The sequence below is a fragment of the Vicia villosa genome, unplaced genomic scaffold, assembly GCF_029867415.1.
Source record: "Vicia villosa cultivar HV-30 ecotype Madison, WI unplaced genomic scaffold, Vvil1.0 ctg.003878F_1_1, whole genome shotgun sequence".
In the NCBI taxonomy this organism is placed as follows: domain Eukaryota; kingdom Viridiplantae; phylum Streptophyta; class Magnoliopsida; order Fabales; family Fabaceae; genus Vicia; species Vicia villosa.
Genome location: NW_026706326.1, coordinates 20,407 through 37,947, shown reverse-complemented (window position 1 = coordinate 37,947; position 17,541 = coordinate 20,407). Strand labels below are relative to the sequence as shown.

Sequence of the window (17,541 nt, the reverse complement as noted above, 5' to 3'; positions counted from 1 at the left end):
AAGAATCTGCATTAAGTTATTTACTTCAGTCAAATTTGCCCTGCAAAATAAAAAACAATCATCAACAAAAAGTAGGTGAGACACACTAGGTGCCCCCTACAGATTTGAACCCCATGAATGTCTCCTCGTGCCACTGCTCCTCTCAGAAGAGTCTAAAGTCCTTCAGTAATAAGGATAAAGAGATACGGGGAAAGAGGATCCCCCTGTCTCAATCCTCTACCTGGCTGAATAGGTCCAACACTATCCGTATTCACGAGAACAGAATAATTCACCGACGAAACACACATCATCATCCAATTAATCCAAGTCTCCGCGAAACCCAAATTTTTTAACATCCCCCGCAGGAACCCCCAGTCCACCTTGTCATACGCTTTACTAATATCAATCTTCAAAGCTAACTGAGCATTATTCCCCACCGTCCTCCGCTTCAAAGTATGAATAATCTCAAAGGCAATCATAGCATTATCAAGGATAGATCTGCCTTCCACAAAAGCGGATTGTTCCTCTCCAATAATCTTATCAAGAAATCTCTTCAAACGGTTAGCCAACAACTTCGAAACAATTTTATACGCCACGTTGCATAGCGATATCGGGCGCAAATCGTTCATGTTAGTAGGATTTCCACATTTCGGAATCAAGCAAATATTGGTATGGGAAAGACTTTCAGGAAGAAAGGCCGTATTCAACCAAATCTTAGCCTCATTAAAAATATCATCACCACAAATGGACCAAAACTTTTGATAAAAACCAGGGTTAAAACCATCCGGCCCTGGAGCCTTGTCAGGATGCATCTGTGACAAAGCCTCAAAAAGCTCCTCTTTCAAAATAGGCGCTGTAAGGTAGTTATTATCGGCATCCGAAATAACCGGCTGAACCACATCAAGAACAGGAGCATAATTTCCTATTCTCTCCTCAAACAATCTGTCAAAATAAGCCTTTGCTATCCCACATAAACCCTCCTGGCTTCTAATTTCACTATTCCCTTCATCATGTAACATTTGAATTTTCTGGAAATTCCGACGCACTGTAACGGACCGATGGAAAAATTTAGTGTTCAAATCACCATCACACAACCAGTGGACCTTCGCTCTCTGCCGCCAATAGATATCCTCTCTAATCAACACCTTATTATACTCATTATGTGCTTCTATATATTGCTCAACCGCCACCGAAGATGAACTAATGCGAAAGGATTCCAGCCTCTCCCGCAAACTATCCCTCTCAGCATTGACAGACCGAATACGACCCCGGTTCCATCGCTCCAACCCGATAGCGCAACTAGCTATCCGTTCTGATAAATGATGATACACACCACCAGCACCACCAGTCCAGCCCTCATTCACCACGTCTTCCACCCCTGTTTCTTTCATCCACCAGTTCTCAAACTTGAATCTTTTCCTCTTACAAGAATTCAGGGCCGGATCACAACACAACAGTATAGGACTGTGGTCAGAATGTGTAGCAACCAAGTTAAGCAGTTTAGCATTAGGGAACAGATGGATCCAGTCAGAGTTAGAAAGAGATCTATCAAGTCTTTCTTCAATCATGTGAGAAGCACCTCTACTCTTAACCCATGTAAACTGATATCCTTCCAGCGGAATATCAGTAAGATCACAATCACTAACAACTTGTTGGAATCCCGCACACAACCAATCGGGGTGAGGATGTAAGCCATGCTTATCATGCTGAGACAACAGGTCATTAAAATCTCCAATAACACACCACGGCAAACTCGACATATTGTTCAACTCACGAATCATATCCCACGCTTGCAGTCTTCTATTACGTTCCGGATAACCATAATAACAAGAAAGCCTCCAATCTCCTTTCATATCGTCTTGCACAAGGATATTGATGAAATTTCTGGAAAAATTAAGAACCGTACACTTACTGCTATTCTTCCACAACACTGCAATTCCTCCACTCCTTCCTAACACATCCACACAAAGACAAGCATCAAATTTTAGCGACACGCGGACAATCTCCATCTTCCGAGAATTGGCTAAAGTTTCAGACAGAAAGAGAATATCAGGTTGATGTCGCTGAGTCAACGAACGGAGATTTGGAATTGCTCTCGGATGACTCAAACCCCAGCAATTCCAACTTAGGATCTTCATTGGTCCCGGCAGTCCTGGCTGCCAGGACTTGCCGTTAAAAAATGATTCTGCTCCTTAATAGATACCTCCTTCTTCACTAAATCACCTTCCCTTGTCCTCTTCTTTTCGACTTGTTCCGCATCAGGGGTTATATCACTGCTAGTGGCGCCATCACTCAGCCTAGTATCATTACCAGCATCAGCAGACATGCTGCCAATAATGAGATGAGGATTAACACGGATTATCTTAGGTTTTGGCATTCTCGCGCCTGTGTTTTTGGTATTGAGAGATTTAGTTTTAAATTTAATAGGTTTAGGCTGGAGAGAGTTTGTAGGTAAGAAAGAAGCTGTAGGTTGAAACTCATGCAGACTTGGTGAACTTAAGGCTAAGGTCGAAGCTTGGTTATCAGAAAAAGATTTGAGAGTTTGGTTTGGTGTGGACCCCACGTTGTCAAGGTTTTGTGTGGTAGTTGCATGAAACAGGAAAGGGCTTAACGTAATGTCTTGGTTTGATTGGCTATTATGGAATTTTGGTGGACCCCCACTGTCATACCCAAAAATTTGCCCATACAATTTCTCTTATACAAATACAAATCAATACACAAAGCTCCAAGACACACTCTCCTATGCAAAGCTCTGAAACTAGGGTTTGGTCTGTTCAAAGGAAAATCAGTGGATCAATGACGCCAAGGCATCTCATATAGCTCAACATATCTCACATTATCCCCATGACAAGTATCAAGTCTCATCTCAAAGAATTGGTCACTCAATTGTTCAGAAAGACAACAGTCGACTAGGTTAACCTAAAAGTCAACTGTGGTCAAAGTAAAGTCAAAACTCCTGATTTTTTGTCAAGATCCTCATATTGAAGTATCATTCACCATTTGATCAAGAATTGATCATGGTTCATCAAGGAAGGATCAAAAATCAACAAATCAAAAAGTTTCTAAATTAGGGTTTTGTACAGGAAAAGTCAACTGAACTTTGACCAGCCATAACTCTCACATGGAACATCAGAAATTTTCTATCCAAAGCTAATTTTGAAGGAAATTTGGTTTTCTACAATTTTGTCTCTCACATGCCAAGTCTAAAAATGCTTCATTTGAGAGACATGGGCTAAAACATTATAGGTCATTTTCAAAAGTCAACAAAAAGTCACTTTTTTCAAAAGGACACACAAGGAGCATGGAAAATGATTTTGATATGAGACCAAAGACACTGGTTAAAGGACTCTCTAAGGTTTCTAAAAAGTCTTAGAAAACTTCCATACCTCAAAAATTGAGAGAGATAGGCCTTGTCAAAGTTGGACTATTTTGGAGGGAAAAATGTGAAATAAAGGGGCCTCAAATTGATTTCTTTTGCAAAGGGGCCCAAGTTTTTATGGCCCAATCTTGTTCCTCAAGACATTAAGGAGACCTAATCTGACTGCCACGATTTATTTGTGATTATTTGATTTTTATATGAATTTTTATTCATTAAAATCAATTTAATCAAGTAATTAAAAGGAAAATACAAAAGAAATTTGATTTGCTTTGATTCTAATCAAATATAATCATCAATATTCAGTGCAAATTTCGTGCTAATTAAAACTGGAAAGATTGAGAAGAATTTGGATTGAAATTGATTAAAGTTGGAAACTTTCACAAATCAAATTTTCTAAATCTTTCAATATTGGATTCAAGAAGTTTTAGCAAGATTTTTGTTGACCTAATTGCTCTACTATATAGTCATAACATGGCCAAGGCATTAGGGACGAATTTTCATAAGGATTGGCAACCAAGAATAGCATACAAACTGCAAAATTTTCAAGAACAAGTGGAATTCGATTTCGGAAATAAGGGAAGATTCAAGCTATTCCAAGCATCAAGTAAGGATCCTTGAAGCGTTCTGAAGCGGTCCAAGCCATTACCCTTCACCAACACGTTCTGAATCGCGCTAATAAACACACGGTTTGCAAATTTCTAATTCGGTTTCGTTCTCATTGATTCGTCGCATATAATTGCATTTCGACTGCATATTGTTGATTATCGTGAAGTTTGGAATGTTTTTGAATGTTTAATTCTTTGTTTTCGTGCCTAAATTGCAATATGCCATTGGTGATGATTAGGGTTTTGCTTTAGGGTTTCTGGATAAAAGAAAAATTAGGATTAATTATCAGCACCATTGAATTCATAATGCGATTTCCGTTCGATTCATGTACTTGGATGTAATTCATGCTGCATGTTTGTTGAGTTTGGTTGTTGCAGGGATATACCCACGCGCAGAACCGTTGGTAAAAGTCTGCGTTTTCCAGAAAACCGTAAGGTTGAAGATGAAGAAGCTGGGCGCGAGCGGTTCAGTTTGAATTTCTTTGATTCGTTTTTTTACATATATTGATATTAAGGCGTATATTTTCAAATAACCATTGCAGCTCGAATGGCATAGACAAGTGAAGGCGAATGGGATTGTGCGTGTTCGAATCCCACACGCGACCTTTAAATTTTGTTATTTTGTATGCTTTAAGCCTCTTGCAGATCCAATGCTTCCTATGCACGCACGCCTACCGTATACCCTCGTACCAACAACTATCAGATCTTGCTGGCAATAGATCCACCGCATCAGAAGTGAGGATGCATCATGTACTCTCAGGCCTGCGTAGCATTGAATCAAAGCTAAGATTTTTATAAATTCTTTTATTTCTAATTATATAAATTTATCTTCTTTACATATTAATAATTGTTTTTAATTATTTTTTTATCATATTTAAACTATTATATATTTTCAAAAGAAAAAACCTTTTTGTATAATCATTATTTTGTTTTAATTATTTATTTAATATTTATCCTTTCTTTTATTTAACTTAAAATTATATTTAATTATTTATATTCATTCAAAATTCATATATATGTTATTTTATTCTAAAAATTTCATAAAAAATATCTGTGTGTCCGATTTTTTTCTCTTCTCGATTTAATTAATTAGGTCGCGAGACCAATAATTAATTAAATCGTTTGTGTTTCTTATTTAAATCATACCCTAATCAGGGTTTAAGACGAACATTCCAATACACTGAAACATGTTCTTTTCTGTTTATGCCTTTTCAGGGTTATCAACAAGGTTCATTCCAACCATGCACCCGATCAAGACTAAAAGCTAAGTTTCGATTCAACTCTCGTTATTTATATATATATTTAATGCAAAATTATCCGCTGGTTTCATTTTCCCCCTTCCCATAAATTGTTTATATACTGCGTGGTTAGTAATTTAGGGAGTGCAAATTTAAACTGGATTAGAGTCAGTAATTATAAGATAAATAACTGAATTGAACCACGTGATTGTTGCGCACACGCACCCTTTTGGGGTAACCTCTCTGTTGCCTTGTTGCCTGTTGCCTGTTGCCTTTATGTTTGTTTTGCAGAATAAGCCATGTCCCTCGAATACGAGGGTACCTCAGCCATGCTGCCTCGATATGTAAAGGTCATACGATCCTAAATGATGCTGCCTTCGATACACAAATATGACCTCGACCCTCGGAAGTTGCCTACGGAAAAAGGCTGAGGTATCTTCTGGCTGCCTACGAATAAGGCTTATTCTGATCCTTACCTTAGACTACCTGCCCTCCCATGGCATGGGACAGTCTTATGGCAAAGGATGTTTCGATGACCCTTCTACCTCCAAACGAAAGGCTTCCTGCCCTCTTATGGCAAGGATAGACCCCTTTCATTCTGAAAGGCTAAAAAGAGACCTATCATCTGAGTTTAAGGTAATTGCCCCTAATTGCCTTGCCATGCTCTATTTTCTATATTCTTTCTCAACATTCTTCAAAAACTGGCTACGCTCATTTTACGAGCTAAAGTCCATTTTTTCCTCTTTCATCTACATTTTCTGAAAACGAGCAAGCAAAGCAATTAAGAGCCCATGGAAAACCATGGATGCAAAGGGTGCCTTACACCTTCCCTTTGCATAAATTACCTCCCGAACTCAGATTTCTTTAAAAGGTTTTTTTCTGTTTCTTTTAGCCTTTCCGATTTAGTTTGGATAAAATAAAAGTCGGTGGCGACTCATGCTTAACCGCGACATTTCGATCGATAAAAAGTCAGTTCACCGTATTACACCCACAATTATAGGAAGGATCGGGTAGTCTAGGCAAAGGGGAGTTTAGAACAATTAAGGATGGGTTGACTGGCTGGGAAACGGAATGATGTTTAATGTTGATAGGTGGGGTCGTTGCATTTTTTGAATGGGTGGATAAATTAAGGTTGTCGGTTGTAGGTGGGGGCAAGTGATGATTGGTCATTAATTGTGCCTGATTCAGAGTAACTGCTGGGCCGTTATTCCTCATTAAACCATCATAATTGGTAGTAACGATACAATGATTGTGGCCGACATGTTGTCCCCCCCTTGTCTCTCTGTTGTCTCCACTACTTTCCTCCCCAACTGTTGCTTCACGCGCCGGACCACCACCAAAAGTGTTTTCCAGAATACCACTTCCTCCTTCATCCTTCTTCAGCCACCTTGAAGAGTTTCCATACTGCTTCCTATTATCTGCACGCAGATCCGCCGACCACCCCCGAACGCCATTATCATCCTCCATATCAAAACGAATCGCACATCTCTGTTCCGTATGGCCCAGGATACCACAAACAAAACAAAAAGAACTGAGTCTCTCATACTTGAAACTAACAGCACACCAATCGCCTCCCTTGTTCTTAACTCTAGTATTCTTTTTCAGAGGGACACGAACGTCGATCTTCACCCGCAAACGCATATATTGCCTCCAGAAGCTAGAATTATTATTCTTGTCATATTCCACAAACGAGCCAATGAAATTTGCCATAGCCATACCAACCTTCTCTATCATCAACCCTGCTGGGAGATTATGTACTTGCACCCAAAAATCTACATGAGTCAGCGGAATATTCTCGATTTGGACCCCAACATGCACTTTCTCCAGAATCAAGAGATGATTATCATAAGACCAGGGACCTCCCTTCTGTGCAGCCTCCATATCCAGTTTGTGACTAAACTGGAACAGAAAACGACCCTCCGTAGCTTCTTTGATCATAACTTTTTTAACCGGCCTCTATATATCCGCCATACGAGCCTTCATTGATTTCACGTGAATCGGTCTATCACTCAAAAACCTTCCGACCAAACAGAATTGTAAATCTCCCACATCTCCCCCTTCACCCTCCACATCGAAACAAAACCCATCAACCTCGCCATCGTCTTGGATCGAAAGACCCTCCAGGTTAGGCGTTGACATCAGAGAACCGTCGCAATACAGAAACAACAAAAGAAGAGAGGGACTGCCAATGAATCACCTGTTCCGAGAATACCGGAAGTATGAACCAAAACCAGGAAGAAAATTAGGCCACTTCTCACAAGAGAAGAAAAACAAAACCTAGCACTAGGAAAACTATAATAATGTTGGTTTGGTGAGATGATGAAATGCGATGCAGCCAGCTCCACGTCTCTCTATCACTGTTTGTTTGGTGGGAGAAAGAGACTTTCAAAACTCAAAAGTTGAAAAACACATAGAGCAATAATAAAACTGCCATAGCATATTAGCATCAACCAAAAATAACCATACAAACAAAAATGATGAAAAACAAAGAACAAACTCTCATCTTCCCTTCTCACACCCCCTTCTCTGAAGACCACACCCTCCCCCTCTCCCACCTCGACACCGATCGCAACCTCCACTTAACCATCCGCTACCTCCGCGCTTACACCGCCACAACCACCACAACAACCACCGCCCACCATAACAACCCCTTCCACGTCATCTCCTCCTCCCTCTCACAAACACTCCCTCACTACTACCCACTCGCCGCCACACTCCGCCACCGCAAACACCCTAACAACCGCCTCGAACTCTTCTGCACTGCCAACCAAGGCATCCCTCTTATCCACACTACCGTAGACTTCACTCTCGACTCCGTAAACTACCTCGATGACCCATCTTCGCCTTTCCTCGAACACCTGGTGCCCGACCCAGAACCCGAAGAGGGAATGGAGCACCCATGTATGCTTCAGCTAACGGTTTTCAAGTGCGGCGGGTTCACTCTCGGTGCAGCGATTCATCACTCGCTGTGCGATGGAATGGGTGGGACTCTGTTTTTTAACTCGGTGGCTGAGTTGGCTCGTGGAGCGACTCGGGTTACGGTGGAGCCTATATGGGATCGAGAGAAGTTGTTGGGTCCAAGAGATCCACCTCGAGTGGATTCACCTTTGATAAAAGAGTTTCTGAGTTTGGACAAAGAATTTGCACCGTATAAGGAGAATGTTGGTCGTGTTGTACGAGAATGTTTTCATGTGAGGGATGAGTGCTTAGAGACTTTCAAACGATCATTGTTTGATCAATGTGGATTCAAATTCACCACTTTTGAAGCTCTTGGTGCTTACATTTGGAGATCCAAGTAAGTTTCCATTGGATTTTGATTTTACATATTCATATTAAGTTTGTCTGTATAGCTTCAACATCTCTGAACAAAGACGTGTTTTGTATCTCACATCCATCAGCGACATTTGTCTGATATAGACAAATGTCACATACAGAAATGTGATTGAGTCTAACTCAACCTTATAAAGTATATCTTTGGGCATTATTATATTGTCTGATGTGAGACTTGTATCAGTGTCTCTTTTATGCGTCATGCTTCATAGAAGATTGTTTATAATTTCACTTCATTAAAATTTGTGATTGACAATATTGTAATTGCTTTTGGCTATAAAAGGGTAAGGGCTTCAGGAGTGGAGGACAATGAGAAGGTTAAATTTGCATACTCAATTAATATAAGAAGATTAGTAAAGCCAGCACTACCTAGTGGATATTGGGGAAATGGTTGTGTTCCAATGTATGTTCAATTGAGTGCCAAAGATTTGATAGAGAGGCCAATTTGGGAAACAGCAGAGCTAATAAGAAAGAGTAAAAGCAATGTTACTGATGAGTATGTTCGTTCCTTCATTGATTATCAAGAGCTGCATTTCGGTGATGGGATTACAGTAGGGAAATGGGTGAGCGGGTTCACTGATTGGAGACACTTGGGTCATTCTACTGTTGATTTCGGGTGGGGTGGTCCTGTTACTGTTTTGCCACTTGGGAGAAACTTGCTTGGGAGTGTTGAACCTTGCTTCTTTTTGCCGTATTCGACTGCTAGTGCAGAGAAAAAGGACGGGTTTAAGGTTCTGGTGACTTTGAATGAGGCAGCTTTGTCTGGTTTTAGGGAAGACATGCAAGTATTTGCCGGGAGCCAAGAGGCGACGCCCTTGCCGCGCATTTGATGGTATGAACCTTTGGTTTTATGTGAACAAATAAAGATGAGTTTAGACCTCAGGTATTATATGCTATTAGAATTAGTTTTAGGATATCAATAGGCAATATTGCATCACTGAAATTCTCATTTTGGGATGGTTGTATTGTATCAAGAGAGTATACTGGTGTGTATAGTTTTGTCTTCAACCAGTCTAAGCAAAATTCATCCATTCTAAGTGTTGAGAAGTTGATCATTGTGGTTTGAATTTGTACTTCAATACTCTAGTAATTTATAGCATATGTCTTGATTATGCTGTCTAAAGTTTTTTTTTTTTTTGACAGAATGCTGTCTAAAGTTTTAAATCGCAAGATAAATTAAATTTCATCCATCAGCAGATACCCTTAAATGAAGAGTGACATACACCTAGCTGATAAATGATGAAAATGTCTAAGAGTGCTCTATTGTTGTGATAATGTCTTGGTTCAATCAAACAATTAAGTAGTTACTTACTACCTTCGACCCAAATTATTAATCATTCTGCACAAAATTTTTGTTCTAAATTATAAATTATTTTACGATTTTAATGTAACGTTAATGATATTTTTTTAATATATTATTTATTATTATTATTTTTTCCAATTTTTTAAATTTCACTTTCATGTATATGTTTATTGGTATTTTTAATAAATCAAATGAAAAGTTTTAATTCATTTAAAAGATTAAACTAAAAAAAATTCTAAGAACATCTTGTGCAAAATAGTATAACGAAAAATATATGTGTTTGAAACTTGGATGCTTGAATATTAAAAGTTTGGATAGAGATTGTGATCGAAACAATGTAAAATTGCTTTGGAAGAGGAAAATAAATGAAAGGCATAATAAATGACTTTAAATAAATGCTTGATATTAAAGAAATGATGTAGGTTCATACATCTTCTCACAAACTGTTTCTTTTTGTGACTTAGATACTTTAGTTCTATAGATAATAAATGAGATTTGCGACCCCTGTTACATAAACTAAATTTGACTTATATACTATCACAACGTTAACCGTCAATGACGATTATCTCTGCAAGAATCAATATGTGTCATCCTACATGGGCTCTAGTCTTCTAATTGCTTCCACACGTTTTTAACGTTTGAATTGCTACAACCAGTACCCATGTTGGTAACTGCCTTAAAATCTCATAAATGCCTCTATCGGGAATCTTTAGTCGAATCTTGCAGTGGTGTCGAAATGTTTCTAGTTCACCTATCGTCTTGAAAAAATACACTAAGTTCATAACATCTGATAGACGCGTCGAACTTGACACTTCTACACCATACCTTAATGTCAAAGTGCCGATTTCTGCAACCCTTTTCGAAATTCTGGACATGTTTTGAAGAGAGAGTGATCCTAATCTTATGAATATGTTCCTGTTACTCCTCTAAATCATTTTCAAATAGGTTTCTAGGTTATTTAAACCTTGAACTCAAAATGTCGAACTCACCCCTTTTAGTCAAAGTTATCAAAATGTTGAAACTTTAACCTAATCATCATGTACTTAGCTTTTTTACTTTTTTTTAACACTTTTTATGCCGAGAGTTGAAATTCAAATTCTCAGGCTAACAGGTACCCCTCCAAAAATGCCACTTTCGATCATATGTACAAGATGGAAGAAAGGTGACGTTTTTAGTAACTTCTCGACATTGTTCAAGGTGATATGCCTACGTCATCATCATCATGACCCTTTTTCACCTAAGTGTCACATCAATGAACGTGTATTTACTTAGCCATCATGACTATGATTTCTCAGAACAATTGTGGGCCACCAAATTAAATCATAATAAAGAATAATTTAATTTGATTTTTAATCAAAAAAATTAAGCGCCATTTGTTAAGATTTGAAAGAGACACTGAAACCTCTCTCATTTTTTCTTTTTCACAACTTCTTTTTCTTCAAAACACTAAAAATTTCTTTCTTCTTAATCTCCGTCTTCAACCTCAAATTTCAACTTTTTCCAAACTTCAAAACAATGGCTTCTACTTCCACTCCAACGAAACAAGTTTCTATCCCATTTCCTGCTAATGTTATTGCACCTATAAACCCAAATGATCGCACCTATGTACTTGAACCACATTTGGAGAAGGAAAAATCTCTCATCTGGTCTTCCCAGGTATTGATCCCTTTCTCAATCTCTGGTAGAACTCACGTGTTCTTGGTACTGTTTCTCAGGTCTTTTGAAAAACCTGCTAAACTAAAGGAAAAGTTTCTCTTGTTATCACTGTTGCAAGGCTCGTGCATTCATAGACTAAGCTTATGAGTTAGGTTTTATGAGTTCGCCCGAATGCGTTTTTCCTTCTACTCCCACTACTAAAAATGTTGCTTATATCGAATGGTTGGATAAAATAGATAAAAAGGAAGAACAAGTTTGAAAAATCCAAGGTATATACGACCTGATTCAGTTGTCTAGAGTTTTTCCTTCTACTCCCACTGCTAAAAATGTTGCTTATATCGAATGGTTGGATAAAGTAGATAAAAAGAAAGAACAAGTCTGAAAAATCCAAGGTATATACGACCTGATTCAGTTGTCTAGAGTCGGCCCCAAGTACAACCCCAACATGCTTATTTCTACCCTTTTCTTCTGAGAAGGCTCGACTAACACTCTCCATCTCCGTTGCGAGATGATAACTCCAACTCTTTTTGACGTAGCTGCTATCACTGGTCTTCGACCTACAGGGGAGACTTTTGATCCTTCTTTCATAAATAGAAAAAAAATCAGACTTCTCTTTCCCCCGTCCAAGCTATAGTAACTACATTGAGAACCAACATGAAAAACAAACAGAGGAAGTTTTTGATTTTGAGCATGTCGCTTTTCTAACTCTCTGGTTATCCTATTTTGTGTTTCGTTCTTGCTCTTTTCATGTGGCTAAGAAGTTGCTGACATGTAGAATCAATGAAGCGTGATAAAGTAATTCATCAAATGAAAAACAAAGCTCAGGATATCCCGGTGACGGACGGTCTTTCAAATGTTTCAACACCCGCTATCATCCCTGTTCTAGTCGGGGTGACGAAGCAACCAACCTGACCTTCTCGATTTGATTTGTTGCAGCCTCAAGGAGAAACCATCCCAGTTCTCAACCCCTGATGTCAAAATTCTTGGGGATACTTGAGGGGTGTCAAGCACTCCAAGCATCCTACCCTCGGCCTTGGGCATTTCAACTCACATCTTCTTGGCCTAGTCGGAATCTCGTACCTTGATGGAGAAACGAGCATTCATTTAGGAGGATGGTTGCTCTTACCTTCCTAATCTAACTAACCATTGATGGAGCCGGGCATGGGAAGGTTCTTATGACTGATTAGCTTCTTAAAGAAAGACATGTACCAGCAAGATTGTGTCCGTGTGGACATTTATTTAAATGAATAATGGGTAAAAAAAGACGGTCTGTACATGTCACATCTCCCACTTTGTTGAACAAATCTACTAAAGGGTTAAAAAAGGAGAATCTTGAAAGTGCAAGGATGAAATCTAAATAATTTTATAAGATTGTTATTCGAATTCGCCTAATATGGCAGCAACGAAAATGAGTATTAACCTAATTTTTAATATTTTGAATTGTATTTGTAAAATCTATTAATTATTCATTAATATTTAATTATAATAATTTCAATATCTTATTAAAAAAGACATACTTATCATCAAAGCATATTAATTTTATTTCTAAATTAAAGTATATTAGAATCTCTATGTTATAATATCAATACATACATTATTAAAAGAATTCAAAGCAAGTCTTCTACAATGTTAACTATTTGATCTCTCCTCTCTCATTACCATCTTTTGTAAACTTAATAATTTCTTTCATGTATATAGAAATATTTTTAAAAAATAAAATAAACCATTTGCAACCATAATTATAAGCAAATATATTTTTTTAAGTTTATTAAATAATAAATATATTTGATCTTTTATATAAACGAGATACATTCACTACTCAATGAACCTAAAAAGAAAATCTATGTTATACATTCACTTCTGCTCATTATGGTGCTCCAAATCAATGGTTGATAGACACTACTAAATAATACTTTAGAAAATCAATATAGATATGATGTAATAAGGCAGAAGAGATTGGCAGTATAGGAAAGGCAGGCTGCAGAGGATCCAGGTCCATACTTACAAGTAATCTCAAAATATCACTATCGAATTACTAAACGCACACTCACATATTTGAACTACACCCCTTTATTACCCATCTTACAAAAAAGAGGGAGAATCTATCTTCTTATCCTTATAGTTGGAGACCAATAGAAAGCATGCCAGCTGCCATAACAACTGAATAAAACACTAACCTTAATCTTAGCACAAACAAACTGTGTTTCTTCACCTTCACCCATGGCTTCAACTACACTAGGCACTTCTTCAATTGCGTTTCTTCCTTCACGCTACCTTTCTTCCCCTTCTTCCAATCCTTCCATTAACACTCTCTCTCTAACCTCAGGTATCTTATCATTTTCTTGTTTTTTTGAGGTTATGCAGTAGTGGTGAGAATGGATTAAGAATGACCCATTTCATATATGTTGTTTCTCTGTCTTAAAGTTGTGATTTTTCTTCTTTTTGTGATGATTTGAATCTAAATTGAATGGTTGGGTTTGTAGGGCAAAGCTGTGGTAGAAAGTTTTGTGGAGGCATTGGAATTAATGGCTTAAAGGGAAAGTCTCGGTTTCCTGTTGTCAATGTTGCTACTGAAGTTAACTCTGTAGAACAGGTAGGTACTTAGTTAAGGGATGTCCCATTTTAGCAAATTATGGATTGAATTGCATAAGCACTCATAAGCACTTATATGATAATAAGTGCTTATGGTATAAGCTGTTAGTTAAGTTGTTTATCCATACAATGTATCTTGCATAAGCACATGTGCAACTGTTTGGGATGTCATGTCCATAAGCTATTTTCAGCTTATATCTATAAGCTCTCTGGAATAGTTGTGAAAACAGCTTATAGCTTATATGAAAACAACTTAACTTTATTTTATCATTAGTTATAGAAACTACTTATTTATAAGCACTTATATGATACATTCTTATGCTATAAGCTGTTAGTTAAGTTGTTTATCCAAACAATGATGTTCAAATACTTTCTTTTAGTGAAGAATCATAATCTTATTTTATCTGAGAAACAACTTTTAAGTTATTTTGATTTTATGCCAACTATGAACTTTTGATATCCAGGGTCTGAATACTATTGCGAAAGAAAGCCAGAGGCCAGTGTACCCTTTTGCTGCTATAGTTGGACAGGATGAGATGAAGCTTTGCCTTCTGCTTAACGTGATCGATCCTAAGATCGGAGGTGTGATGATAATGGGGGATAGAGGAACCGGGAAATCCACAACGGTTAGGTCATTGGTCGATTTACTTCCCGAAATCAAGGTTGTTTTTGGTGATCCTTATAACTCAGACCCAGAAGATCCAGAAGTGATGGGAATTGAAGTGCGAGACCGAGTAATAAAAGGGGAGCAACTTTCCATTGTGTTGAGCAAAATCAACATGGTTGATTTGCCTTTAGGAGCTACAGAAGATAGGGTTTGCGGTACAATCGATATCGAAAAAGCTCTGACTGAGGGTGTCAAGGCGTTCGAGCCTGGACTACTCGCGAAAGCTAATAGAGGAATCTTATATGTCGATGAAGTTAATCTTTTGGATGATCATTTAGTTGATGTGTTGTTGGATTCTGCTGCATCAGGTTGGAACACAGTGGAGAGAGAAGGTATTTCTATCTCGCATCCCGCTCGGTTTATCCTAATCGGTTCGGGAAATCCCGAAGAAGGGGAGCTCAGGCCACAACTGCTTGACAGGTTCGGTATGCATGCTCAAGTGGGGACTGTTAGAGACGCTGAACTGAGAGTAAAGATTGTAGAAGAGAGAGCTAGGTTCGACAAGAACCCGAAGGACTTTCGAGAGACTTACAAAGCCGAGCAAGAGAAGCTCACGGAACAGATCACCTCAGCAAGGAGAGTACTTTCTTCCGTTCAAATCGATCAAGATCTGAAAGTGAAAATCTCGAGGGTGTGCGCAGAACTGAACGTGGATGGATTGAGAGGAGACATTGTATCAAATAGAGCTGCAAAAGCTTTGGCTGCTTTGAAGGGAAGAGACAAAGTGAGTGTTGAGGATATTGCTACTGTCATCCCTAACTGCTTGAGACACCGTCTTAGAAAGGATCCTTTGGAGTCGATAGACTCGGGTTTACTCGTCACTGAGAAATTTTACGAAATATTCAGCTGAAGGTGATAGATAGATAGAACATTCTCTCAGCTCTGGTATTTGTTTAGATTGTAGCCTTTCGTATGGCGGAATTTAATTGTCTTTAAACATGAGTAACATTCATAAATTCCTTGTATACAAGATATTCTAAGCCACTCCACTACGAAATTTCCTTTAGAAATTAGTGAAAGTGTTATTATTTATTTCAACTATACTAAATGGTCCACTCAATAAACTTTACAAAGATCCACCATATTTGAAACCATGTATCATCACTTGGTGGTATCATATTGATTCCTGTTAGGAGAAAAAACATGATGGCACTCTGAAGAAGAAGTTCAGGTATTGAAAGTTGCAATCTTATCTATGCAGCTTCAGCTGTTGATTTATGTGATTCAATGATATAAGGATCATATTTTCTTTTTAGTTTTCTTTTAAGGTTGCAATTTTTAATAGTATGAGAAATTCAGTTCTTTATTTTCAATCTCTAGGAACACTGCATGTGTATGACTAAGCACTCAACCAACTAGGCCATTGGTATTAGCATATACTATACTACATTATTTGTATATAATACACTTAGATATCTTTAGATAGTTAGTTAGATATATTTGTACAGCTGGCATATTGTTATTGGCTGGATCCCTCATGTATATAACTTCTTATCTGTTAGTAAGATAACAACAATAACAGAATTTACTTTACTCTTCATCTTACTTTACTCTTCATCTTCTTCGATGAATTCTTCTTGGATATTTTCTTCTTCTGCATCCTTTCGTTATGCACACTATGCCATTATCAACATGGTATCAGAGCAATCATAGCTATGGTAGCCATTTTTTTGCTTCCTTGTGTTTCATTTCTTCTTCATTTCTAAATCACCGTTTTTCTTTTCTTCTTTTGCTCCCTCATGGCGAACCAGAGCTACACCGACTACACCACCAATTCTGCAAATCCGTACTATCTACATCCGAACGAGAATCCCTCTCTTGTTCTCGTTACACCGCTTCTCACGGATAAGAACTACCACACCTGGGCTCAATCGATGCACATTTCTCTAATCTCCAAGAACAAAGAGAAATTCATCGACGGAACCCTAACTAAGCCACCGGTCTCAGATCCTCTGTATGCACCATGGATCAGATGCAATACGATGGTTCTTGCGTGGATTCAGCGTTCGATTTCAGAGCCAATCGCCAAATCGGTGTTGTGGATCGATAACGCTTCTGGTGTGTGGAAGAACTTGCAGATTAGGTTTTCTCAAGGCGATATCTTCCGCATTTCTGATATCCAAGAAGATCTCTATAGATTCAAACAAGGTACTCTCGATGTTTCGAATTATTTTACTCAATTGAAGGTTATGTGGGATGAATTGGAAAACTATCGACCGATTCCTTCTTGTACATGTGCTATACCCTGTTCTTGTGGCGCTATTGCATCCATTAAACACTATAGGGAGCAAGATTATGTTATCCGTTTCTTGAAAGGCTTAACAGAGAAATTTGCGCATTCTAAGTCTCAGATTATGATGATGAGTCCTCTTCCCAGTATTGACAAAGCCTTTTCTCTTGTCATTCAACAAGAAAGAGAGATGGATAATTCTGCATCTAATGCTATTTCATCCACTAGTGCCACTGAAGAGGTTTCAGCATTACACACTCAGACGCATGAAGCCAATTATACGGCCAAACAGGGAGGTCCAGACAACTATCGTGGGAAATCACAAGCTGCCCAGGGATCCAATGCATCTCGAGGAACTAACAAAGTTTGTGTTCACTGTGGCAGGACAAACCATACTGTTGAGACTTGTTTCCTCAAGCATGGATATCCACCAGGCTACAATGGCTACAAAGGAAAGAGCAAGACTCAAGGAGGCACACAATCATCTTCTTCTGCTGCTAATGCTAGTCATATCACAAAATCATCCTATCAGAGTTCAGATACATCTTCATTTGGTTTTACT

General features: G+C 38.2%; 2 protein-coding genes across 2 annotated transcripts; both read left to right on the top strand.

The window, feature by feature from the left end:
• Positions 1–7,621: 7,621 nt before the first annotated feature.
• LOC131641610 (spermidine coumaroyl-CoA acyltransferase) lies at positions 7,622–9,784 on the top strand. The gene is made up of 2 exons (XM_058911916.1): positions 7,622–8,496; positions 8,815–9,784. Exons 1-2 carry the CDS (start codon positions 7,676–7,678, stop codon positions 9,359–9,361), a joined length of 1,368 nt encoding a protein of 455 aa, XP_058767899.1. The 5' UTR covers positions 7,622–7,675; the 3' UTR covers positions 9,362–9,784.
• Positions 9,785–13,605: 3,821 nt separating this feature from the next.
• Positions 13,606–15,762, top strand: LOC131641611 (magnesium-chelatase subunit ChlI, chloroplastic). Its single transcript, XM_058911917.1, has 3 exons — positions 13,606–13,816; positions 13,974–14,083; positions 14,547–15,762. The coding sequence occupies exons 1-3, from the start codon at positions 13,711–13,713 to the stop codon at positions 15,597–15,599; spliced, it is 1,269 nt and encodes a 422-aa protein (XP_058767900.1). The 5' UTR covers positions 13,606–13,710; the 3' UTR covers positions 15,600–15,762.
• Positions 15,763–17,541: the final 1,779 nt, after the last annotated feature.